This window comes from Elgaria multicarinata, chromosome 13 (genome assembly GCF_023053635.1).
Source record: "Elgaria multicarinata webbii isolate HBS135686 ecotype San Diego chromosome 13, rElgMul1.1.pri, whole genome shotgun sequence".
Classification (NCBI taxonomy): domain Eukaryota; kingdom Metazoa; phylum Chordata; class Lepidosauria; order Squamata; family Anguidae; genus Elgaria; species Elgaria multicarinata.
The window spans coordinates 9163308-9191018 of record NC_086183.1 but is presented as its reverse complement, the minus strand read 5'-3'; the positions used below and the strand labels follow the sequence as shown (position 1 = coordinate 9191018).

At 45.2% G+C, this 27711-nt stretch overlaps 1 protein-coding gene across 4 annotated transcripts; it reads right to left on the bottom strand.

Annotated features, from left to right (window-relative positions):
• NIPAL3 (NIPA like domain containing 3) lies at positions 1–27711 on the bottom strand. 4 transcript variants are annotated; one of them, XM_063140712.1, is made up of 12 exons: positions 27576–27711; positions 21828–22106; positions 20834–20902; positions 20543–20714; positions 16692–16751; positions 15580–15725; positions 13456–13552; positions 12080–12215; positions 11004–11092; positions 10227–10290; positions 8078–8172; positions 1–5265 (listed from the first exon to the last, which is right to left on the bottom strand). In XM_063140712.1, exons 2-12 carry the CDS (start codon positions 21918–21920, stop codon positions 5066–5068), a joined length of 1221 nt encoding a protein of 406 aa, XP_062996782.1. In that variant the 5' UTR covers positions 21921–22106; positions 27576–27711; the 3' UTR covers positions 1–5065. The 4 variants fall into 4 exon arrangements, with proteins under 4 accessions (XP_062996782.1, XP_062996783.1, XP_062996786.1 ...); XM_063140713.1 differs by having other exon boundaries at positions 15580–15701; XM_063140716.1 differs by lacking the exons at positions 20543–20714; positions 21828–22106; positions 27576–27711 and having other exon boundaries at positions 20834–20870.

Below are 27711 nucleotides of genomic sequence, written 5' to 3'. Positions count from 1 at the left end.
TATCATAAAGCTCAAGTTTATTTACACATACTATTGTGAAGACATTCAGACTGTACATTCAGCCAACATCAAATCTATTTGACAGTGTAGAATTAAATGACGCAGAGCTACAGTATACCATCAGCCATAATCCTGAAAACAGAAATTGGATTAAGACTTGTCAGCCATCTCCGCAGAAAGGGCTTAGATGTTCCCAAATAATCCATGCTCAGAAAAGGCCCCCAATTCTCCTCCTCTGCATTACTGCGCAGTGGACACTGTTGAGGGACTTGATGGCCAGGGAAAAGCCCCTGTTCTCTACAAAACTCTACTAAGAATATCAGAGCAGGGCCGGAGAAGAGAAGTAACAACCTGTGATGGGCTTCTCTGCACTCCCCTTACCATTCAGACAAAGCTAGCAAGGAAAAGCATGCACAAGTTAAGGTAAGGAAACAACCCCACTCCTGAGATCAGACTATAATGCTGCTCAGAACAGAGATAGAGTCTCGGTATTGCATGGCTATGTGTTTGGATCATCCTGGGATTCCGCTGCTACAAAGCATTGAAAGAGACCCTTCAGAAGATGCCATCCTCATCCCCAGGAATCCGAGTTAGTTCAGTGCATAACACCACACATTCCTATGTTGGTTTTCAATGACACTACACAAAAGTTGTCCACATGTTTCAGAACTGCATTAGCTGCCCCGGTGCCTTCCCCACACACCGCTTGAAAAGCCTCCATGACAAGGACCATCTCTTTCCACTATTCAAAAGAGTGTTTAGTAACTGGGAAAGGAAAAAGAAACGTCAAGAAAATCTTCAAGTGGAATGTCTAAATGGAAGAGCTGTAGGAAATACCTGCTAGCTCTCAAAAGCTAGCACTCTAAGATGACTGTTTTCTGCCATTCCTTATAGACAATGAGAAATATCCCCTACCACAAAGTTATTTTCCAATTTAACAACCATCCTGGGGAATAAAAGAAAAGAAGTTCATGCATGCCACATGCCAAAGTCACCCACAACAATGTGACTGCAAAAGGGTTATTTTGTTTGCAACCTCACTAGAAAGTCAGGACAAACACCTAAAAAGCCAATAATATTGGAAATGGAAGAGAATGTGCCAAAACAGACATGATGCAAGAGGCCTATGGCTAGATTTCTCAAGTTTTAACAGGCTGAAGGGGTTAACTTACTCCTGTCCTCAATAGGCCAATGCTCTAACCAAAAGTGGGGCCCCTCCGTAGCTCCTTCAAACACATAATCGTCCCGTCTCAAAAACAGAATTTTACAGAGAAAGTCTTCCATTTCATAGAATCATAGAATAGTCGAGTTGGAAGGGGCCTATAAGGCCATCGAGTCCAACCCCCTGCTCAATGTGCTGTGCTGTGTTTTCTTACTGCATATTCCATCTTTTGTTTTCCCAAAATTAATTAAAGAGGAAAAGACGGAATAGTGGCCCAACGCCTTTTGACTGGTAGTGCTAGAAACCTTCCTTCTGGAAGCATTCTTAGGGTGCAATCCTTTGCATGTTTAGACAGAAAAAAGTCCTGGGGCATGCAGAGAGTTGTAGGACTTTTTTTCCTGTCTAAACACGCAAAGGATTGTGCCCATAATCAGTGATCTCCCCTGACGTGCCTGTCTTTGACCCAAAGGCCCTAGGCCCGGCCATCACAAGACTAAATGCAGATTTTCTTGTAGTAATGACTCACTTTCTCTGCCCAGAGCTCGTACAGAAAAGGTGCAGATTATAGTCAATTGAATCAATTCATTTGATTCATACTCTGCCTTTCTACCCCAAAATGGCACTCAATAAATACCACTTACGAAACCATAAAAACAAAAAACAACTTGAATAACTGAGGTATAGTATTCTGTGGTTGGATCAGGAAGTTTAAGAACATAATTGCCATTTTGGGTTATACAGCACAGAGGACTCCCAAAACTCTTGTACCATTAGACTTCTTGCATTCATTATCAAAAGGCCATAAAGAGATATAAAGGTCCATTCCTCCCCCACACAACTTCATCTTCTCTATGATGTAGCTCTTTAGTGAACAAAATGTGATGCATTATTCGACAAATAAACAAAACAGACTTTGTGAAGTTTCCCCAAGACAATGATGCTGGGTCAACATTTACAAGTAACTTAATAAGATTCCTGTTCCCGAAGCATTAATCTAATAATAATGTAACCTTGCCAGAAGTACACAATGCACTGTAGCAAAAGAGATCCTTAAAAGCAAAGTACGCCATAGATAAAGATCTGAGTTTTGTTTCTGAGTTAAAGTAATCAAAAGTTTAACACAACTGTGTAGAGGTTCACACCTCTAACGGCCAGCAACACCCTATTTTTATAGGACTAATATCTGCTTTTAACTTGATTGTGTATTTGAAAGTGAATGTATTAAGAGCTTGAAAGGTTGCTGGAATGCTGAAAGTATCCAATTGGTTTTCTGGTTCCAGACCCACATCTAATACACTTCCAGTTTACCCGCTGTTGCATTCTCCTATGGCAAGACAGCTCAAGAACATAAGCAGCACTCTGGCATTAACCAAAGGAAACAAACTACAGGAGAGTCCATGACATCTATTCATAGCCCACATCTCCTCCAGCTACTTCCTGAGCTGAAAATGGTAGAATTTGCGATTTCACGTTCTCACTCGTGGGATGAACTCAGAAGCTACCCATCATGAAATGAGCCTAATTGGTACAGTGGATGAAACAACAGAAAGGATAGCTTTAAAGGTCCTATCTTACACCAGAATTTAACTACTGCCAAGTTAGTGAAGCTTCCAAGAATGTTTGCAAATTCATTAGAAGACGCAATTCACAGATGTACATACACACGAATCCATTTTCACAACTGTTAGAGGTTGCGATTAACTTCACCTATTGATTTCCATGAGAATCTTATCTGACATATTCAGGATTCAGGGAGCAATTGTAACCTGGGATTTGAAATAAAGAAGATAGGTTTTAATTCTGCCAAGAAACCTGGGTCAAAATCCATCTGCTACCAAGAGCCATTAGAGGAGTAAGAAGTGGGATACAAATCTAATTAAAACAAACACTACATCTTTTAGGATGCAATCCTATGCATCTGTAGACAAACAAACAAACAAAAGACCTACAATTCCCAGCTTTCCCCAATTGGCATGCATGGGATTGTGTCTTTAATTCCTCACTGAAAATTGATTAAGACTTTGTGTACATATGCAGCAGAATGCGATAGAATGGACAGTATTACTTCATACTGCATGTGTGTATGGGGAGCGCATTTTTTAATGTTCCCCCGTGGAAATACCCCCTGCAAATTAAAAAAAAAAATCAAACCAAACATACGAACAAATCAATGAGAACGTTTCTATCCCAGACCACTCCTTTTTGTGCTAATTCTTCTATCTGCAGGGAGTCTTTGCCTCATATGGGAGCATTTCAAATGCAATCTCCAATTGGCAGTATGAAGCATAGCCTTCTCCAAGCTGGCACCCTCCAGAGGTGGTCCAGGCTTGGCTGGGGGTGATGGGAATTGTAATCCCATACCTCAGGTTGGGATAAGCTACTGTACCACCTCATTCTGCTGAATGTACGGACCAGGCCTTAGACACATGGATAAAGGTGGCGGTGGTGGGTATTCTAACCCGAAAGTACAATACAACCTATGTAGAAAGGAAGGGCAGCAAACATCGGATGACAACAAATATGAGAAGCACTGTTCAAAGCCCTTCGCAAATCCAGATTTGCTAGCGTCCCAACTTTCTCGCATCCTGGAGATCTCAAAACAATTGCATTGCAACGTGGGCTTAATTGACCTACAGAATGCCCCCACTCAAAAGTGCTGGGTCCCTGATTCACAAGTGCCTTTGATCATCATGTTGCGCCATCCACTTCAATGGGTATCATCAGACAGAATGCTGAGCCATTTGGCAAACTTTTGACAGGGACAACCAAGAGCATGGATTTCATTTGAGATCAATTCCCCACCTCTCCCCAATCTGGGAAAAAGTGACTTCTGTAGGAAAGGAACATAGAGCATGTTATATAGAAAGCAGCACATGCGGCGCATTATATTAAAGCACTGAACTGCACTAATCCTTCTCTGGCTGGGCGTGGAAAGAGAAAGCAGGAAAACATTAAATTTGGGTTTGGGGAATGCCAACTGAAAATAGCCTCGAATGTGTTATTTCATTTCATTCCATTAATGCATATAGATTTGAAACACTATCTGTGACAGATCTGGGTATGATTGGGACTTGAGAAATGCTATTATCAAGCGATCCTGTTGAGGGCGGAGGGGAAATGCAGGAAGTCCTGCAGCCGTGGAAACCAGTGAAGAGAGATGAAATACTGTATTTTTAGGAAAGGTCTGAATGACTGTTCTGTGAGGCAAACGGTGGAAGCCAAAGTGGTTTCAGTCTTACTTGATATCTTCAAACCTCAGCGCTTTGCAAGTTCTCTCTTGTGCTACGAAGGTGGAGCATGTATCTATTTCAACAGGACTTTACTGGCCAACCTCTAGTTCACATGAAAAGGTTCCGTGTGCGGTGGACAGGAGGCCTAAATCCAGAGCTCTACCTCTGCCCCACACAGGCTACATCAGGGCTGGACAACCTGTGGTCCTCCAGATGTTTTGGCCTACATTTCCCATTAGCCCTAACCCATGGTGTGGGATCATGGGGGTCAAAACATCTGGAAGACTACAAGTTGCCCACCAATGGTCTACACACTGGGTCTATGTGTCAACTGGTCCTAAAGGGGGTGTTTTCTCAAGGTAACAGAGAGTCTAAACTCACCCATTTGTGCCTGCTGCTTGGCCAGTAATATTACAGACCATAATGCCCTCTGCATTTCCTTTGATGTAGCTGCTTACATCCTTGGATGATTTAGCTTAGCGAGGAGCGTGTATACAAATACACAAGTACGAGACCCTTTATTAACACAGTTCAGTTGTTAAAGTTATCATCTGATGCTTATTTAATCCATACTTGAGCTGGCTTTTTGTCTTAGTGGAGAAAACGGAGAGAGAGATAAATAAATAAGAAGAGTGCACACGTGGAGGCGTCATGCCAGTCCCTGAAAGGGGATTCACTCCCGTTTGCTATGCTCCATGACCCGGTACGGAGGTAGGGATGCTCCTTTGGAACCATGTTCCTCCTGGACAATTGTTAATGTAGCGGGAGCATAGATCTCCGAGATGGTGTCATTGCTCTCCAGGGCACCATAGGAAAAGGAAGTTTTGAGGTCGGGCTGAACCGCAGTTCCATTGTCATGCAAATTCTGCATGCCTGCAGACAAGGAAGAAACAAACCCAGGATTCAAATGTTGCAGGGGTGTGCTTGTTTGTGAGTTAAACTTGCTTTCACTCCCCAGCCCAATCTACACAATCACATGTATTCGCTTTATACAGTGACCTGGTTCGCATGACACAACAGCCCACCATGGCTTAATTTACCAGTGGGGGCTTTTGTGTCAGGCTGGACATCTGCGGATGCCATTTCTGCATGGCGCCCCTTAGGCATCCGGCTTTCTGTGGTTTATCATTTCATGGAAACCCAGGTAGTAGGGGTTGTATGACAGTTAGACAACTCTCAAATAACTCATGGCTTGTTTTAGGGTTATTTGAGGATTGTCTAACCCTCAAACAACCCCTGCCACCACGGTTTGCACAACACAACAAGTCGCAGCAAGCTGGGTGCCCAGCATGACAGAACAGCCTCAACAGGTAAATTAACCGAAGGTGGGCTGCCATGATGTGCAAACAGGCCCTATGGGTGATTTTATCCCCCTATTGTCCTGAATCATTCACAGACTTTTACATGGGGAAGGGTGGGTGTCTAGACATGGTCATCTTGCACTTGTAACCCTCACACTTTCCCCCAACACTTTTTCCTTCCCGCAGAAAATCCATTACAGAAAAAAAGCAGGGGAGGGCAGTGGAACCAACCTCTACTGAAGAAAAGATGGAACCATTGGCATTTTGCATCTGTACCTGATGTGTCTGTGGGTCTTTGGTTACATCTTATTCAGCAAAAGCTCTTGTCTGTTGGACACCACAATGGCCCTGTTCATAAGACACCTTCAACCATGGGTTTAACCACGGTGAATAAGGCTTTTTGTCTTATTCACCGTAGTTAAAGCCGTGGGTCAAGGTATCTTCTGAACAGGGCCAATGTCTCTTTAATAAGGGTTTGTCTAACATGGCTAATTGTTGGAGACATAGTGCTTCTTTTAATTGTATGTTTTAGAAATGCCTGATAGTTGCTCCTTTTGGGAGGAAGCTATCATGTGGATAAATTTCGTATTGGAATACTCTTTAATATTTACTGATGTATATGTTCTTTTAAATTATTTACCCGCTTCTTGGAATTTAACACATGGTCAGCATGAATGGATTTTTCATGCCCTTTTGACTGCCAAATTACTGATACTACAATACTGGAAGGATAAATGCTCACCTTCCATAATGCAATGGATTGAAGACCTAACAACACTAGCAACATTCAAAAGAGTGGTATAGATGCCACTTGCGAACGGAGTTATATTTGGATATTTGGTCCACTTTTTTTGAAGTTTATGTATAATCCATTCTTTTTTTTCTTTTTAGAATGTTGTAATATTTGAATCTGAGACCTTTAAAGCATATAGTTACACTTGTGATTGTTTTAAATAAAATTCTGTTGTTCCTGTTGTCTCAGACAAAGTCCGTTCCCAGACTTGCCACCCAAGATCCTTTTTAACTCGAGAGAGTGTCAGGGATTGAACCTGGGCTGTACTGCAAGTGAGGTGTGACCATGGGGGGGGATCTACATTACTGCTTTAAAGCAACTTAAAGCACTTTGAAAACGTTTTGAAAACTGTATATGGAGTGTGCCCTGGGGCCCCAACAGTTGTCAAAACTGTTATAAAGTGCTTTAAAGCAGTAGTGTAGATCCTGGCCATTCTGAGTAATGCCACCCCACCTCTGCAATAGATCATGGTCCCCCTGCAGGGAAGAAACAGGCGACTTCCAGATCCCCAACTCAGCTTCTACCAATTCTAGTCATCCAGAGGGAATATCACTCCCACAAAAAGCATCTTCATAGTCATTCTGGGGCTATGACTGTTAATTACAGCAAGAGAAATTTTTACTGCAAAAACACATGGAAGGGGCAGAGACAGTTGCTATCAAAGGGCTTGTAAATCTATCCGAACTACTTTTGTTATAACTAAAAGTCATAGCAACAGAATAAACGAACAAACAGAAGTCATCTTATTAAGCAATGTTTCCTATAAGTTGTTATTAATAATCCCAAGATGACCGAACATCTGAAAAGTCGCTCTTCCTGTATAGCTCAGATGACTCAGACACTACCAAGAGAGAATTCGTTAGAAAGGAGAAATGTCCATCCTTCCCTTCTGATGGTAGCTGGTAGGTTTAGAGCTCTGGAACAGGCCCAGGGAGGTCCAGGTTCAAATCCCCACTCAGCCATGAAGGTCATTGCGTGACCTTGGGTTAGTTTCTCTCTCTCAGCCTAAGCCCACCTCACAGGGTTGATGTGAAGGTAAAATGATAGAGCACCAAATATGCTACCTTGGAGTCTATGAAGGAAAGGTGGCATAAACAAATGAAATAAATACAATTGCCTGAGAGTTTTGAATGTTCCCCTATCACCGCCCACAAAACCCCAGGGGCAAGGAGGTAACTATCGTGTGTACGCACATGTGAGCGTATGTGTGTGTGCACATGCATAATATATACACATACACACACACACCATATAATATAAAGAGATATTAAAATTCTTGCTTTGTTTGTGTGTGAATGTGTGTATCTATACGCATAAATACAAAACACACACACACACACACAAAAGAAGGAGGATATTAATATCTAGATATATATTATATATCCAAGTGTTCCACGTCTCCTTCTTAGGATTGGAAAGCTGAGTTTAGTTCAGGGTAACGGTTGTGAAAACTCGTCTTTCTCCCTTGTGAGGCTTATGGCAATTGATGGCAGCCAAATACGTAGGGCAGTGGTGTTCCTGGGCATGCGCTGACATTTTAAAAACTGTTTCAACCAGCTCGTTTAAAAGAAGAAAGGATTTGGAGCATTACTTGGCATAGCATCCATGGAGATGTACGGTTCGAAAAAGATTGACTTCCTCTTGTTTCTGGTGATCAAGAAGACACCTAAAAATGCGATGAGGCACCTGAAAGGGAGAGAGAGAGAGAGAGGGTGGGGGGGGGAATGGTTTTGTGAAACAGCAGAAGGAAAAGAGGGAGTGGTTGACAGCGAAGAACCTTAAACAACAACAACACAACAACTTGACCACATGGAATGTGAGTCATTTGCTTTCAGGATTATTTTTTAAACACACACACACAAAGCAAGCTGTTAAGTTTTCCTACACACCAACGCCGTTCATAAGACAAAGCAATGCAATAAACAGTTCCAGATGCATCCATGAGAGTTCATTAATGTCACCAAAAAATCCCACTGTGCAAGAGCTGTTTGTAGACTACACAAAAATAAAATTCAAGGAGTCCTGCAACAAGATCAGAGTTCTGCAACTTGCATAAATTTCTGCTTGCCCTAAGCATGGGGAGCGTTAAAGTGCTGAAGACTCCCGCAACCCACCCGCACAGGAAATCTTACTATTTACTCAAAACAGTTGTGCGTTGCCCATTCTACCTAAAAACAAACTTCCAAGGCAGGTGACAAGGATAAAATTAAGATGCTAGGTTCAGACAACACGATAACGAATGGAGGTTTAAACAGTCGACGGTTGGTGATTTAACCCACCATGGCTTATCATGTTGTATGGAGGGAGTTTTTTTAACCAACGGTTGGTTATTTGGCTGAAATAATCAATGCAAATAACCAACGCTGTGCAGAATTGGCTATTTGAACCACCATTGGTTATTGTGTTGTGTGGAGGGTACTGTTAGTTATTTCCACAGCCACCGTTAGTTATTTCGTCAGCTACAGAGTCGCAAGGCAAGAGCGGTCAAAGCAGCGACTGCCACTCTAGCCCAGCTGGCAGGATAGATTTTCGGCAGCAATGGCTGATGGGATGCTAACGGGAGGACTAGGGGGTGGAGAGAAGGTAGGGGACGAGTGAGTCAACTCAGCGTGGACTAATAGTCAACTCAATGCTGAACCTAAACCACACCATGGTTGATTATTATCATGTTGTGTGGCAAGAACCCCCGAGATAAACTGTCAAGTTGATTATTACCCCACTGTTGACTATTGTGTTGTCTGAACGCAGCCACTAGCAAAATAGCAAGATGATGGGTTATTTATTTACTGAAAGGCAGTGGTGACTGATGAAGGCATTGCAGAAGGAGGGGCGAGAAGGATGTAAGCATGACCGTTCCATGTTGTTGCAGCTCCTGAAAGGTTTTGTGAAATGGCCACAAGCGAAACGGCTCCCTCCCAAGAAGTTTGATACCTGGCGAGAAGAACCATGCTTGGCCCCTGAGGCAGGGAGGGGGAACCTCTTTCCACTCCAGGGCTGAATTCAATTTCAAAGATGCTCTCGGGCGGAGGGGGCAATTAAGTGGTGGGTGGGGCCAAAGGCAAAAATGGGCGTGGTCAAAGGCAAAATGGGTGGGGCCCAAAATACCACTTATTATAGTTGAAGGGTGCAATCCTACACACTTTTAGACAGGAAAAAAGTCCTACAACACCCGTCATTCCCCAGCCATTCACATTTGAAGCAAATCCCAAAGTGGCTTCCAAAAGAATAACCAAAACAAAAACTAGCAAGGAAGACACACACACCCCCCAATACACACAGAGAGCACATTCAGACAACACGATAGTCAACGGTGGGGTAATAATCAACTTGACAGTTGTTTATCTAGGGGGTACTATCCACACAACATGATTGTAATCAACCGTATTAATCAACCATCTAAACATTCATAGGATTACACCGTCTAAACATGCATCTAAACAAGCGTAGGAGTACACCTTGACACATGCCAGGGTAGAGGCCTGACGGACTTCAGAGGGGGGATAATTCTACAGGGTTTTCGCAGTTTGCTGAAGACCTTTCTTCGCAGGCAAGCATTTGCAGACTGGTGAATAAATTTCAGCCGCTGTTTTACTGATGCATTTGTTTTTACTGCCACTTTTTGTATTTTGTGTTTTAATCTGCTGTACACCACTGCGCTATTTGTCAATGTGGAGGAGTTTATAAATTCTATTATAATATATATATATATATATATGTATATAAAAAAATTGTAAGCTTACCCCAAGCCAAACATGCAAATATGGAGTACGTCTTCCCCAATGAAGTCCAAGTAGAAAGTTGCACCTGACCCCAGAGGAAAAACAGAGGGGGGGAAAAAAGACAGTGGTTGAGTGTGGGTTGTTTTGAACACTGTATTGTTTGTTGAACTGTGGGTTAGCATGTTGTCTGAACACAGCCAGAGTGGCTCATTGACCATGCAATGTGGCTTATTTTCTCGTACAAGCCACCTTGAGAACCCATGGATTGTTGTTGGGTTGTTCAGGGTGGTTAACAGACCACCCTGGCTGGGTTCAGACAACATGCTAACCCACGGTTCAACAAACAACACTGCGTTCAAAACAACCCACACTCAACCACTGAGTGTGGGCTTTAGGTGTTGTTCGAACAGCCTCAGAATCTTGGAAAATTCACTATATTCTATGCTAATCCATGGATCAACAAACAACCCACAGTCCAAAATAACCCACTGAGTGTGGGTCAGCGTGTTGTGTGAACAGCCACCCTCTTTTAACAAGCACAGCAGATTTCCTATGCAGAAAAACCATGGCCTTGATTTGTTTTAAGTATTCATCTTATTGGCAAAGCAGTTTCAAAAGAGAGGGAAAACATACACTCTTGTGCCATTTGCACTGTTGGTTTCATATATTAAAAATACAATTCACGTTACGGGTACCGAAAACTGCAGGTATATTTCTACTGCGGTGGGATTGGGAAAACAGCCCATTTCAGGCCCTGCTCCATTCATCATTTTCATTGTTTTGATGTCTTTATTTTACCTGCTGTAATTGCTGTTGCGGTGGACAAGATGTAGCCCACGCTGGCAATCTGAGATGCATCATACAGCTGCGAGGCTTGGGTTAAGAACCTACAGCCCAAAAGAAAATAAAAATTAAACAGCGGTGCAAAAAAAGAAAAGAAAAGGGGAACATGTTGCTAAAAACATTAAGGCCAAGCATTTTTTAAAAATAGCCGAAAGAGAAAGGAAACCCCAGATAACAAGTGAGCAGAAAAAATGCCAAAGGCAAGGGGTGAAACCAGGAGTTGTGTTCTGAAAGGATGTGTTATTGCCGGCGCGTTTCGGACTAAATCCAGTCCTTCATCAAGGCAATTCTTATAACAATATAAAAATCACTTATCTCCTGAGCGCTGGCGCTCAGGAGATAAGTGATTTTATATTGTTATAAGAATTGCCTTGATGAAGGACTGGATTTAGCCCGAAACGTGTCGGCAATAACACATCCTTTCAGAACACAACTTCTGGTTCCACCTCTCAACACTTCTTAAAAAAATCTTTAAATACACCAGAAGCAGGAACCTGGCAGGGAAGAGGAACAGGACATGGGCAGAGAGAAAACAGATTCGCTGAGGGAGGGCCCCCAGCGAGGGAGTCTTGCCCAAGGGCCTACGAAAACCTGGACCTGGCACCGGTGCCCTCTTCACAAGCTTCCCAGAAGGCACCTGGTTGGCCACAGACAGGACTCAGAGCGCCAGACTCGGTGGTTGTTTTGCTCCTGCTGGGTCAGAGTGTTCTGCTACGCTGCAGCGTATGACTAGAGGCCTGGGAAGCTGCTGTTCAAACGCCTCCTTTTAAAATGCCACGAAAGCATTTTATAAAACGGGAAACAGTTTAACAGCTCCTAAAAGGGCCCACCTTCTGCCAAACGCCGATAATAACAACGAACAGTACAATTCCCTAGCTTTTTCCTGCCCACCCCGAGGCGGTTTAACATAATGTATCATTCATTTCAATTAAAATTTCAGTTCTGCTGACATTCAGTTGTAAGCTACAACTGGAAAATGCATACAGAAAAAAGAAGGAAGGGAGGAAGGAAGGAAACTCTGGCCCACTTACGTTGCCTGAAAGGCTGCCGTGGCCACCATGCAAACCACCATGATGTAGAAAATCGGGTATCCCAGCTGCAAGTTCCCTCGGATCGAAACCACAATCATGCCCGCCACCGCCTTCACCGTGATGACTGTCATGGAACCTGAAAAAACAACACCGTTGAAGCCAGCAATCCTCCTGTTGTTAAGAGAACAAGGTCATCGCCAGCAAAACAGCAACGGCGAGGCACCGCATGAATTTATTTTATTTTATTTTATTTATTACATTTTTATACCGCCCAATAGCCGAAGCTCTCTGGGCGGTTCACAAAAATCCTTCCAACAGGAACTAGAATTGCTTTGTAAGCTCCTTGGGGCAGGAACGCACACTCACTTCCCCCTTTGGGTTTTGCTATAAAGAGCCAGGCACACCAATCGTGCTGGAGTAGCTTATCAACCTAGCGTGTGAGGGTTTTTTGTCCCAATCTTGCCAACGTCCAGTTCTTCAGAGGTGAAACAGCACCACTACTCGGGCGGGCGGGAGGGCTGCAGCAGGACACGGGGACAGGGGGTTCGTCAAATGACGCAAAGTAGCCTGCTTGTGTGGTGGAGGACCGTGAGCTATTTAAAAAACAAGCCGCTGCCGGCTATAGGAATGACTCAGCCCCAGCGATGCTCATGACAACAGCGATTGTGCTGTGTGAGCAGCAAAGCTGTGTGAATTCCCGGCATTGGCAAATTTGATACACAGGGTGAAGAACTGGAACCCCGAGAGAGCAACTAGCCAATTCAGTGCGTCTGCCTGGAAGAGAGCATAGCTCACTCGTAAAGCACATGTTCTGGAAGCAGAAGGACCCCGGTTCAATTCCCAGCATCTGCCGGCAGGCACGAGGGAGACATTGCTAGTCAGTGCAGACCAGGGTTCAAGCAGTGTCTCCCTCCCCTTAAATTTGCTGCTTCCCAAAGCTGCTTTTGTTTCAAGACAAACACACAAACTAGAGGAAAGATGCACACAGCTGTGATGCATCTAGTTTGGCTTTGCTTTCTTAACAAGACACACAGAGACCGTGTTCAGAAGTAACACTAGCTATTTGTGGAAATTCATGGGTTAATTAACCCACAAATTGTGAGGACGTGCACCATGCACAAGCTGCTTCCTGTTTCCAGTAACAACCCTCGAAGGCTGCATTGGAGGGCTGTTACAGTGACATCCGAACCCAAGAATCCAAGGTTGTTTGTGGGTTAAACAACCCCAACTGAACAGAAGAACAAGCCATGGGTTAATTAACCCACAAATTGCTACTGAAAGTCGCCTTACAGCCAAACAGTGAGAGCAATAGTTTGAAAATTAACCAAGGATACGGAACGGACGGCGCATGAATAATGCACACATGTCAAACTTACCCAAGAGTGCTACCAAGAGCAGAATCACCACAATATAATTCGCTTTCTTCTCTTTGTAGAAGTACAGCAGCAGGCAGAAAATGATGATCTCCACCAGCTAAGGAAAAACAAAAAGAGAGCATAAATAAGGCTGGGTTTTAAATCAGCCCATCAGCAGAGTCCTGGATTTTGGAGACTGGAGAGGGAGCTCCATTTGGGAAGCGAAGAAGAACAGGCTGCTTCAGCTTAGCTCTCCTGCAACCCGGGAACTGGAATTTCTTATTTCGATTTCTACTCCATCCCGAAAGCTGGGATATTAATGCTCCGCGGGCCTCAGGCTGCAGTTAGGTTTGCCGGTGAAGGGCAAAAAGCAGAGGAGATATTTCAAACTCTTCCTCGGACAGATATTGAAAGGTTCTGATCTCCAAATTTTAAGGATGCCCTTTTCAGGAAGTGTGTGGGCAGCTGCCATGAATCCCCTGTACTCTCTTCACCTTTTCTTCGAAATCCAAGTGTGAATTTTACTTCTCATTAGGCAATCGAGGACTGATAAGCCTACAAAAGTTGCTAGTCCTCCGAACATTTTTACTGTCCCCTCTTCCGTAGCCCACATGGAAACACAAAGTAATAATATCCATTAGCGGGCTAGTAAATTGCCTTCCATCAATTCATCCCTTCTCCACCAGCTCGGTCACTCGCCTGCATGGAAATTTTGTTCACCTATAGCGACTAGGTGAGTTTTTTTAAGATGAAGCTGACTTACACCCTCAGGTATGGGGCACCAGTTGAAGATGCCTAGGGACTGAGGCCAGCCCAACTGCACCAAGCAGCCAGTAGTATTTTAGGGGCACCTAATAAATTAGGGGTGCTGAACCTCTTTCAGCCCAAAGGCATAGCTCTCGGGGGGGGGGCTGTTCCAGTGGTGGGAGGAACTGAAGACAAAAGGGCGAGTTCAAGCACACACACACACACCCAATACCAGCCTATTTTAGCTGAAAGCTTTTACTGTCAGTAACCTAGCTTTAGAAGAGGCATTTCAATATTTTTGGAATGGGGGGGGGGGGGAAGTCACAAAACCACCAAAACAAGACTTGGCGGAGGGTGTGTGTGGAAAAGTGGCCCTCTGCGGAATCCCAGAGGACCAAACAGGGCCTCCCAGGGGACTGAATTTGGACCCTGGGTCTGAGGTTCTGTCCCCTTGCTAAGCGATTGCACTATTCCATTTGATGTGGCTCAATCCCATGATCCCACTATTCCATCTGCTCTGGCCTAATCCCAATCCCATGATGCTGATGTTAAGTATTTGAAAAGAAATACTTGCTTAGTCATTAAAATTGTGTGTGTATGGCTATCTCAGGGTTAAACAGAGAAAGTCTATCTGTGGGCAATTACCTTGAGATAGAGGCTGTTCTGGGAACCTTGCCAAGATTCTAAGTTAGCCTCATCACAGCTGTATGTAATGTAGATAAGAATGGTGTAAGATGTGTATATAGTTTCTCACTTGTGTAAAATGGAACTGATCACTGCTTACTGATCACTGCTCTCTGTGTATGCCTCAGTGTGCTGATCTGAACTGATCTGATTTGAACTGCACAGAAGCCTGAAGGAAATAAACCAGCTCTGCTGTGTAAGACCTGCGTGATGTGTGTTTGTTTCTGAGCACAGAGTTCCAGAGAGAGAAAAGTTCTGGCACAATAACCCAACAGCTGATTGGTGGGAGATTCAGGACAGATGGAAGGAAGGACTTCTTCACACAGTGAAGACTTAAACTATGGGATTCACTATTACATGATGTGGTGATGGCCAGCAATTTGGATGGAGAAGACTATCAATGGCTACTAGTCCTGATGGCTATGTGCTACCTCCAGTATCAAAGGCAGTAAGCCTCTGTACACCAGTTGCTGGCGAACATGGGCGGGAGGGTGCTGTTGCACTCTTGTCCTGCTTTCTTGGTCCCTGGCCAACAGCTGGTTGTCCAATATGTGAACAGAGTACTGGACTAAATGGACCCTTGGTCTGACCCAGCAGGCTAGATCAGGCCATCATGATTCTGAGCTCCACCTCTCCTGCCTCGGCACCTCGAAAGGAAATTGTGGAGGCATGTCGGGCAGCTCCCGGTCATCTTGCCCCGATGGGCCTCCTTACCATGTACAAGAGAAAAGGCCAGCTGACTAAGTGCCGAGTGATGTTCTCGCCTGTCATGGTCTCGTGACTGTTTGGCCCGAAGGTTATCAGCAGGTACGTTCCTACAACGGCCAAGCCACAGCCTACAAAAGACAAAACGTAGCGTCCTTTGGCGGAAAGGACAGAAGAGGTTGCGTTAGTGGGTTAGTTTGGAGGCCTACTGCAGCCTTGAGCTCTACACACATGCGCACAAAGAGCAGGGCAGCGGGAGGAGTTATAGGCTAGACTTTTGCCAACATTGGGGCTGTTCACACAACACGTTTGCAATCATTGGGATTGTTCACACAACAATGGTTAAGTGTGGGTTGTTTGGAACTGTGGGTTGCTTGTTGAACCGTGGGTTAGTGTGTCGTCTGAACGCAGCCAGGATGGCTCATTAACCATGCAGAATGGCTTATTTTCTTGAACAAGCCACCTTGAGAACCCATGGTTTGTTGTTGGGTTGTTCAGGGTGTTAACAAGCCACACTGAGTGGTGAACAAGCCACCCTGGCTGCGTTCAGACAACTTGATAACCCACCCTACAGAAAACCAGCTTTGTTCATACAAACGCTAGCCCTCAGTTCAAAACAACCCACATTCAACCACTGAATGTGGGTTAGCGTGTTGTATGAACAGCCTCTCCATGCCATCCAGCATAGAAGGGGCTGAGATAAAAATCCAGATAAAGGTAAAATCCAAGAGTCAGGTTCGGGTAGTGGTGAGCTTATGCAAACTGGGAGGGGGGGTTCCTCTTTCCTTTTTTCGGTCTGCTGACGTGCCATAGAACTACTCCTACATGCAGGAAGGTGGGTTAGTAGAATTCATGGACTTAAACTCTGCATTTCTGACATAATGGCACTCTAGCCTGTCCTTACAAGACCAGTCCTAACAAATTAGCAGTTGAGAAACAGGGGGGAAAGCAATTTGTAAGAACAGCAGGAAATTCTAGCATGCAGTGTCAAGAGCCAGTTCTTGTTGGCTTGTACAGTACGTGCAGGATACAACTAGGAAGGAAAAGAGAGGATTTGGGGAGGGAAGCCACGTGCAATGGTGAAGCTAAAAAGTTATTTAAAACATGCATCAGGAACTTACTCAAGAAGTCTTTGGGCTTCCATTTTTCCTTAATGAATATGACTCCAATAATTGCACTTGCTAAGTGAGGAGGAGAAGAAGATGACAAGTGAGAAATATTACTAATACTAAATATTACTAATACTTGTTAGACTTTTATTGATTGGTTTGTAGAGGTGGATTATTATTTTAGTTTTGCTGATTATTGTTTTATTGGGTTCTTGGTGTTATTTATTTATTATCCCACCTTTCCGCTCTTGCAAGTATCCTACGGATCTTTCTGACAATTTTCTTTATGTACTTTGCAACAAAAATAAATAAATCTTCAAATCTACATTTAGGAAACAAAATATAAAGTAACCCAATCAATTCTATTAAGTGAGATTAACTACAACATCAGCAAAACAATTGCAATTCATTTTCACTGAAACTTGCATAGACCTAGGGATTTATTCATTTTTTACACCACCAGTGACTGTGACCATGCAAGAGAAATTGACTTTGGAGTGATAATTTATGATTTGGCAATGAAAAAGGTCAGGGAAAAATAAAACACTAAAGTGAATTGGTCTAATTATAAAATATTTGCACCTGTGTTGGGCCCATAATAATAATAATAATAATAATAATAATAATAATAATAATAATAATAATAATAATAATAATAATAATATATTACTATTACTACATAATAAAATATAGCCATTCTCATCATCATCATTAATGCTGTTATTATTTATTTATTTTATTGTAGTACTTTTATCCCGCCAAAAAGGCTCTCAAGGCGGCTTACAAAAATAATTCGTAAGATAGTCCCCGCCCACAGGCTTACAGTCTAAAAAACATGACACAAAAGGAAAGGGGATTGGGAGGGAGGAGGAAAAGAAAATTGTATTACGATCAACCTCCAAAATTACAAAATAGTCAGCGACCTTTGTGGTTGTCATGTTAAACAAAAATAGCAAAAAGTGGGCCGGGGTGTTTTGGAACGCCATAGAAAAGCCCCAGTGTGGGCTGTGGTGTCATTTCAGAAATGTAGAGATTCATGTATCTAGAGATTGTATTATGGGATCACCCTGTGCATGAGAGAGTAGTCTGTACTCCACCCCCCAAAATTATGCTTGGGCCCTACCACAAAGCAAGACTTTGATGTCTCTTCCATTATTTCTTATATACACGTGGGATGTTGCAGTGTGGAGGGCTCTGGTTAAGTATCTGAGCCAGCCAGCCATGCCCTCCACCATGATACTCCATTTTATTTCCACTCCCACCCTGGTTTTCTGGTGTCCCCACCCACCAACAAACCCTGAGCATTCTACAGACACTGAGCATGCTCATCCTCTTTGAGATGTTTTAGGTTTCTGGGTTTATTCATAGAATCATAGAATCGTAGAGTTGGAAGGGGCCTCTAAGGCCATCGAGTCCAACCCCCTGCTCAATGCAGGAATCCACCTTAAAGCCTACCTGACAGATGCTTGTCCAGCTGCCTCTTGAAGGCCTCTAGTGTGGGAGAGCCCACAACCTCCCTAGGTAATCGGTTCCATTGTCGTACTGCTCTATCAGTCAGGAAGTTTTTCCTGATGTCCAGCCGGAATCTGGCTTCCTTTAACTTGAGCCCATTATTCCATGTCCTGCACTCTGGGAGGATCGAGAAGAGATCCTGGCCCTCCTCTGTGTGACCACCTTTTTGTGTATGATGGTGTGTCCCCCCTCATTTTGTTTTTTATACTTCTGCAAACCTTGGGGCTTACCAATACCCTCGTTTCTCAGCTGCCCCATTTTGGCTATATAGTCATCGGCACTCAGCATCTAGATTCAGTATTAAAGGGAGCGATATGTTCCCAATATTTCATCATACTCCAATGAGGAGAGGTAGGCAAGCCAGCGCCCTCCAGTTGTTTTGGACGACGGCTTCCCCGATCCTTGGCCACTAATCATGATTGTTGGGCCTGATGGGAGTCAGTAGTCTAAAACATCTGGAGAACTCCAGGTTGGCTACCCTTGCTCTGGGCTGACTAAGAAAGGGAACACAAGATGCAGCTGTGCAGACAGGAGCAGCGTTGCTGAGCCCCCGCTCCAGCAGTGCACGGAGGACACGGCTTTACTTCCTCCATGCAAGTTGCCATTCACTTCTACGGACAGGGGTAGAGCGCTAGAGTTATTGCCACTGATGCAGTGAGGACAAAACCCACCTGCCACCATGGAGCACCAGGTGTTCTTCCAGTAATAATCCTAATAATCACTTTAACGAAGCGCTATTGCATGGTCAAATTACTTCACCTATATGATTTTAGGCAGCCAGTGTGGTGTAGCCATTAGACTGCAGTGGTTCCCAAAGTGGGCGGCACCGCCCCCGGTAGGATTGCATAGGGGGGCATTAAGAGGCAAGGGGGCAGCAGGGGGGCGCTAAGAGGCAAAGGGGCAGCAGGGGGGCGCTCGAGGTGGTCTTTTCCGTACCAGGAGTTTTGGTTACAGAAGGAAATTTCTGATCGCTCTCCTGCACTATGGAGCGTGGTTCAGAAGCTCCTGGTTGCATTTCCAACATCATATTTGGTGGAACGTGGTTTTAGTGTGGTCTGCCTACTTCTCTCCAAGCAAAGAAATCGACTCCAGATTACTAAACGTGGTGATTTAAGACTCACGTTAAGTGACTTTAAACCAGACACTGGGAAACTGGTATCACTTCATCAAGCCCATCCATCACATTACGAATTTACAGAATAGTGAGGTACTCTTATCTACCCTAGTTACTAAATGTGCTATCTAATATTCTTGCTAAATGACTATCAGACTTTGAAAAGATGATATCACTGAATCAAGTTCATCAATTATGTTTAATTGAATAAACTAAAAAAAATGTAATTGGATTTTGAATAAATATTCAATTAATTGTTACTGTTTTGAATTTGTTATTATCTTCCTTAGTGGGTCGTTGAAAACCGCTATTCTGAATAATGATTTTTATAGGGTAGGGTAGGGGGTGCTGGGCATGAGTTTGTGGAACTAAGGGGGCGGGCGGTTATCTGAACAAGTTTGGGAACCACTGGGTTAGAGTGTTGGCTAGGACGGAGCAAACCTGGGTTCTAGACCCTAGACTGGCACGAAGCTCACTGGATGACCTCAGGCCTGTCAGGCCTTACAGGGTGGTTGTGAGGCTAAAATGGAGAGAAAGAGGATCATGTGCCACACCTTGGGCTCCTTGGAGGAAAGGCAGGGTACAAACATGACAAATAGCCCGGATGGTTTCATGCTATTACCAGTATTCGAGGCAGTACGCCTGTATGCATCAGTAGCTGGGGAACATGGGTGGAAGGGTGCTGTTGCACTATGTCCTGCCTTGTTTGTCCCTGGCCGATGGCTGGATGGCCACTGTGGGAACAGAGTGCTGGACTAGATGGACCCTCGGTCTGATCCAGCATCAGGGCACGTCTTATGTTCTTAAAGACAATAAATAATTTTGCTGTAGTCCTTAAAACCAACCCTGCCAGATAGGCCACGTAATTATCCCCATATTGTAAACGGAAGGGATGCACTGAGAGAGAAGCTTGCCAAAGGCTACCTGGTGAGTTCATAGCACAGGTGAGATTCAGACCGTGGCCTTCTCTTTAGACACACTGCCTGTCCTGATGGTGGGCATTTTACTAGTTTTCTACTGAAAAGAGTAGCCACGCTGAGTCTCCTGTCCTCTATGCTGTCTCCAACCTGGCGTCCTCCAGATGTTTTGGACTTCAACTCCCATCATCTCCAGTCAGCCTGGCCAATGACCAAAAATGCTAGGAGTTGTAGTCCAAAACACCTCAAGGGCACCAGCATGGGGAAAGCCACTGTAAAAGCTTTTCAAATGAAATAAAACCATATGCAGAGGAACTGACCTATGACGGACACGGCGCCCAGTGGCACGATCAGGGAAAGGGGCGCAAAGGCATAGGCGGAGAAGACCCCCAGCTCCCCCAGGAACAGCAGGAAGAGGCCACACCACCAGGTCTTGGTCTTGAAGTAGGCCCGGTGGTCTTTACATCCCACCAACCGGAGATGGCTGTACTTCTAGGGAAAGGAAAAAGCCACAAAGTGTCAGGTTGGCGTTTTGGCCAAAGCTTGTTTTAGGGAATGGGTAGTGTGTGTGTGTGTGTGTGTGTGTGTACTTTTTGTTCCCTTCTGCTCACCTGGAGGTTGAGCGCGATGCTGATAACAAGATGCCCAAAAATAGCCAGCAATGCGCCAATCAGGTTTTCCTGCAAGAAACAGACGCACGCAGGCATTAACTTTCTGCCCAGGGTGTACAGGTGGCAAAGACACTTGCCAGGTGAATAATACTTAGCAGTCAATATGCCAAAGGCCCAGAAATTCAACCGCCAGCCATGGCAATGGATATTCCCTCTCCCAGGGCTACCATTCCTTCCCACAACTGGCCGAAACAAAGATCACTCCCCCATCCCACCCCTGCCCTGGACTAGAGCTCTCAGCAAGCCGCAAAGCACTGGAGGAAGAAGGGTTCTTGCATTTGGCTTTGGCTTGCAACGAGAGTTTTCTGGAACTTTCCCAATCAGAACATTTCCCACCAACCCAAATGGACAGAGATCTGATTTCTCACATTTATTTGACGTCCTTTCTTAGTTCTGCTTACTAAATGTAATGTTAGTTTTACGTGCTGTGTAGCAACTCATAGTTGTGGTCCTTCTTTCATGAGCACAGAAGTGAATGAGTATCCAAGGTGAACCCAAGAAAGGGAGATCGTTTCAGGTTGCTGGACACGGTTTCGGCCTCTTTTTTGTTGTTGTAAGGCCTTCTTCAAGGGGTGTAACAACAGTAAGACTTCTAATTACTGTTGTTCCAGCCCACTGAAGAAGGCCTTACAAAAAATAAAGAATCCAAAATGCATCAGGCCTTTTACTAACAAAACTTTGTCCAGCATCCAGAGACAACCCTCTCTTTCTTGGGTCTTCGTTTCATAAACAGACAAATAAACAAACAGGCACTTTGCTCTTTCCTGGGTCACCCTCCATCACCGTTCCCCAACCTGATGCCTTCCAGATGTGCTGCCCTGTAACTCACGTGGGCTGAAGGGTGCTGGAAGTCTGAAGCATTTGGAGGGCATCAGGCTGGGGAAGGCTACTTTAGAGAGGGGGGGAGAAATTTTGGATGACAAGACAACTTTACCTTGTAAGAGAAGGAATCCTCGTGGGCTTGCAGGGGCACCGCCTCAGTAGCAAGCAGCTGGAGCTGCAGGCCGGGGGCGTTTGCTATTTCCATTTCGTTTTATCCACGCATTCCCTGCCCAGTGTGTTCAACCTGCTCCGTGAACCGCAGCAGCGCTTCAAATTGACCAGGGAACGGCAGGGCCCACCTTGTTCCACCTCTCCATTTTGCTGCTGCAGGGCTACAGAACAGCCGGGAAGCGGTGGGAACCGGCCTCCTTGTCCGTGGGCATTCTCCTTCCTATACAAAAATAAAAACACAAAAAGGGAGGTGTGTGTGTGTGTGTGTATGTGTGTGTGTGTGTGTGTGTGTGTGAGAGAGAGAGAGAGAGAGATACTTCCACTGGAGGCTCTGATGACAGTAAGGCTGTGAATCTGCTCTGGGCTTCAGTCAGAACTCTAAAGGAGCTATCTAAGGGGGTCTGCCCCACTGTCACTGCACCTTGGATAGCTGCGTTAGAGTTCTGACTGAAACCTGGACCGGATTCGCAGCCCCACTGACATCGGAGCACCAGCCTCCAGCGTCTCCTCCAGGAAGAGGCCCCAATGACTTGCTGTTTCTGAAAAGCTTATGTTTCCCAGCAGATATAAGAGAGCACCGATGTAGCAACGGAGACCAGAGCACAAGGCTGGCTCAAATTCTCATCTCAGCCGCAAACGTACCCCTTAAGCGAGCTTCAGCTATTGAGAGGTATAGAAATACAATAAATACATAATAAACAGCCCTGCCACCATTATCTCAGTTTCTCTCCCTCACCCCTCAGCTGCCCACATCTATGACAACAAAAGAACATGCGTGTCTGTCCGTCTGTCACCCCCATAGCTCCAAAACCATGAAACCTAGATACCTGAAACTTAGCGTGCATACTTACAGGACCCTAAGAGTGTGCACCCCAGGGTTGTTGTTGTAGTTTTAAACCCACACACATTAATCTATTTTCAGTGCAGTAACAGCTTCACAATCTCCAAACAAACCCACAATTTCCAAAATGGCTCATCTTTTTAAGGGCAAACACATGTGTGTGTGTGTATACACACACACACACACACACACACACACACACACACAGAGTGAAGTAGTACAAGCACCAGCAACACCCAGTAAAGCAGCTTTCCCTCACCTGGTGCCTTGTAGATGTGCTTGGACTACAACTCCCATGCTCCCCAGCCAGCAAGACCATTGGTCTTTCAGGTTATTTTCAACCTGCAACATTAAAGGTGCTGCTATTGCTTTTTGAGTTTTATTTGTAAACCTACCTGGGCCGTCCTAAGCCCCAAAGCTGAATATAGCTGCTTTTTAGTCTTTACAGACTAAAAAGTCTTTACAGACTTTAGTCTTTACAGACTTGCAGTCTTTACAACAACCTTATGATGTAGACCCATTATTCTCTGCAGCTCACAAACACTGCCAAGGCCTTTCCCATGAATCTTGCCTCTTGGTAGTATAGCTGGTTTGAGAGCAGCAACGGCGTCCCATCTTTAGCAACTCAGCAGCAGGCAGTAGGTGATGGTAAACAGGCTCCCGCCCCTCCGGACAGCTGTTCTTCCCTTAAGCTTCCGTTGCTGCCTTACAATCCCACTGGGTATGAACGATTGCTTGTTGAAGGTGCCCTATGAAACGTACTACACTCAAGCTAGGCTCGCTTGCATATGCAGTTCCAGGGCTAGGAGGCTTTTAAGCACACAAGCCATGCACATCTGGGAGCTTGCATAGAGACTGACACAACAGCAGGGCTAGGATTTTAGTCGTGAACATTGTAAGAACACCAGAGCCCTGCTGGATCAGACCAAGGGTCTGTCTAGTCCAGCACATTTTTCACACAGTGACCAACCAGCCGTCGACTAGGGACCAACAAAGCAGGACATGGTGCAACAGCACCTTCCCACCCATGGTCCCCAGCAACTGGTGTATATAGACTTACTGCCTCTGATACTGGAGGTAGCACAAAGCCATCAGAACTAGTAGCCATTGATAGGGATTTATCCAACCCCCTTTTAAAGCCATCCAAACTGGTGGCCATCACTACATCTTGTGGTAGTGAGTTCCATAGTTTGACATCAGTCCATGCAGGTTCCCTCCAACCTGCCCCCCCAGATGTGTTGGGAGGATGAACTGTTACCCCAGAGCAGTCCAATGGATTCAAATTAAGGTCATTTATTAAATGATTTAAAATAAAATCTAGACACTGCATCATGCCAAGCACTTCTCAATCACCCCTGCACTTTGCACTCAATGACTAGAAAACCAGAAGATGGGATTCAATTTACTTCCTACTGGGCAAACGGGGAAATACCGCTTGCAGGCCTCACCATAGTCTAGGTAAGATTCCCCTCCACCGATGGCCCCCAATTCAGACTTCCTCAACCTGGTGCCCTCCAGATGTGTTTGGACTGCAACTCCCATCATCCCCAGCAAGCCATGCCGCAGTCCAACACTTCTGGTGGGCACCAAGTTGGGGTAAGGTTGCTCCAGATGGGTTTGGGCTACAACTCTCATTAGCCACAGCTGACGCAGGCCGATGGTTGTGATGGGAATTGCAGTCCAAAACACCTGGAGGCTGCCAGGTCAGGGAAAGCTGGTCTAGGCATTTACAATCATGTGGACCAAGAGAGGGCCTAGAACTGTGCTGCTCCTCCTCCTCCTCCTCCTCCCCCCAGTATCACACAGGGAAGCTGCATGATTCATTGCCGCCTTGCCCCTCCCTAGTTCAGAATTCCACGCTGCCATCGATATCAGTCAGTAAATAATTGCTGATCCAAGGTCACACCGTAAAAAAGCCACTGATCCAAGTTCACATCTCAAAGCCCGCAACTCCATCTTAACACCACTGGCTAACCCTTTGGGAACGTGTGGGCTCTTCTTGCCTCAGTGCTCGAGCCAAATTTCCAAGCCCTTCATAAGCCGACATTTCTCGAATATTGCTTCTCTGCATTACATAACATGCCAAACGCAGACTCCTCCGGCCACCCCCATTCACACGCAATGGGATGTAGAGAAAGCACGTGATGGTATCGCAAACCCTTTCAACACCATTCTACGCAGGTTTACTCAGGCAGCTCTCAGGCAAGACTTCAACGGTGCCGTTGTCCTGCCTCCTTCACGGAATTTTACCTGGGGCCCAGACGCCATCCTCTTCCATTTGGGGCCCTCCCATGTTTTCCCACCATCTCTTCGGTCTTCTTTTTTCTTGCCAGTAAAAACCACGCTGCACGATGGCTTTCGATCCTTAGCACTAGGAGCCCTCCGTCCGGAAGCACCCTCAGAAGCAAGTTCCGCCGAATTCAATGGGACCTACTTCCAAGTTAGGTGTGCACGTTTATGTGACGGGGTCTGGCAAGGCGGGCAGTCAAGGGTGGGCACGAGTGGGCCCCTGCCGAGGGCCACCACCACCACCCAGCAGGGGCCACTGACAAAAGCCGGCCAGAGTTGCTCCCCCTTCTAATTTTATTTATTTATGACATTTTTATAACGCCCAATAGCCAAGGGCCTCTAGGCAGTGCACAATTAAAACCATAAAATACAATATGCATACAATAAATTTAAAACATTAACAGTTTAGGAATACAATATAAAATCAGATAAATTGCAGTCCAGGGAAAGCCTGTGTGAAAAGGTATGTTTTATTTATTTATCCCGCCTTTTTTCCTCCAAGGAACCCAAGGCGGCATACATAATCCTCCTCCCCTCCATGTTATCCTCACAACAACAACCCTGTGAGGTAGGCTGGGCTGAGAGTCTGTGACTGGCCCAAAGTCACCCAGTGGGTTTCCATGGCTGAGTGGGGACTAGAACCCGGCTCTCCCGACTCCCAGTCCAACACCTTAGCCATTACACCACACTGGCTATGTTTTCGGGAGGCGTTTGAAGGATGTTACATTTTCCGCCTCCAGAACTGCACAAGGGAAGTTTTTTCCAGAGGCTGGGTGCCACTACAGAGAAGGCCTGCTGTCGAGGTCTTTCATGGCAGCATTCCATTCATTTCGGAAAAGCCAGCAAGACCTCCTCTGAAGGTCATAACTGTCGTCTGGACGTATAAAAGGGAAGGCGGTCTGCTAGGTATGCTGGTCCCAAGTTGTTTCTAGGATAATAATGTAACCTTGTTATTATCCTCTTCACCATTGAAACCTGGTGGTTCATCTGCCTCTCGCTTTGGCCCAGATATTGGTGCTGGCTAGGGCAGAAGATGCCGCGTGCTGCTTGCTCCCTGGCTCTCTGCCTGTTAGGCAAGCAAGTAGTAGCCATGATGAGAAAGAGGAGGAGGAGGAGCAGCTAGTGAAAATGGCGGTGAGAAGGTAGACTCACTGAGGGAAGGGGGCCACTAAGAGCATCATCACACAGGGGAAAATAGCATTTGCGTACCGTCGCTTCTCCGCCCATGCATTTGTCCCTCATTACTTCCTCTTTTGAAAGAGTAAGTAAACAACGTACAAGAAAACGCTCATCCGATGGAGCTCTGAGGGTGTCTTGCTAAAGGGACCTCAAAAACCTGGAGCTGGTTTTCGGTTTGTGCTCTGCACAGTATTAAGATACATATATGTGCATTCCTCTCTTGCATTGCTTGTAGTTCTCCAGATGTTTTGACTTACAACTCTCCTCAGTCCTAGCCAGCATAGCCAATGGCAGGGGATGACAGCAGTTCTAGGCCAAAACATTTGGAGGGCCACAAGTTGCCCACCCATTTTAGACTGACTTCATAAATCTTCTTTTTATTTTATTATTACCCTATTGCATAGTTTTCGTCTTCTTCCCTGTACTCACAACACACAGAGACATATTTATGCAATTAGCCGGCCACTTCATGCACTGTACTACATCATTTAAACGCTGGCCCACAAAAGACACAATCACTCTTGTTAAATCCTTAAAAGCGCAATCCTATGCATGTTTAGACAGGAAAAAAGGCCTACAACTCCCAGCATGTCTGGCTGGGGCATGCTGGGAACTGTAGGCCTTTTCCCTTGTCTAAATATGCATAGGATCGCACCCTAAGGTAGCCTTCCCCATGTGTAGAAGTACAATGCCACTGGCTGTGCTGGTTGTGGATTATGGGCGTTGTAGTCCAACACATGGGGCAGGCATTGAAGGTACCGCAAGACACATCTGTTTTTTAACTGCAGCAGACTACCAGCGCCATCTCCTCATGGAATTGACCGTCATGTGAAGGTTTTGATCCTAGAGGCCAGGCACCATAGTGCATCACAGCAAAAACAGAGAACCCTCTGGCACCTTAAAGGCTAACAAATTTATCTTGGCATAAGTTTTCATAGTGAACTAGGTTGATGAAGCAGGCTAGATATAGCCTACGAAAGCTTATGCCAACATAAATGCGTTGATCTAGATTATGGAAACTTCTCAAAGGCAGAATTAAACTGGGGAGGGGGCGAGAGGGGGGGAGAGAGAGAGAGAGGCGGGGGAAATAATAATCTTTGCGAATCAAGTTTTCCCACCTTACTTCCTGCTTGATCTAAAACCCCACGTTTAACTTATCCCCTGATCCAAAGCTTGTAGTCCACTAACAAGCAAACACATTGCCCTTTTTTAAAATATAGTTGTTGTTGTTGTTGTTGTTTTTAAAGTGGCATCTAACAGGCACAACGAGAATATTAAATCAGATCACAAACATCTTGGAAAATAGGAAGCCGCATCGTTCAAGCCTCCTCGTTTCTTTCTATTTCCCAGGTCACAACCACCTCCACCCAAACCACTCACCTGCTTCTGTTTCCACCTGAAGGACACCCCGCTGTCTCTTTTGCAACCGAAACGCCGGGCAAGCTGGAGGCAGAAATCGCTTGGAATGCTCCTTCTCCGGACTGGGTTGTTGAGCTTCCAAAACAAGCGTCCGATT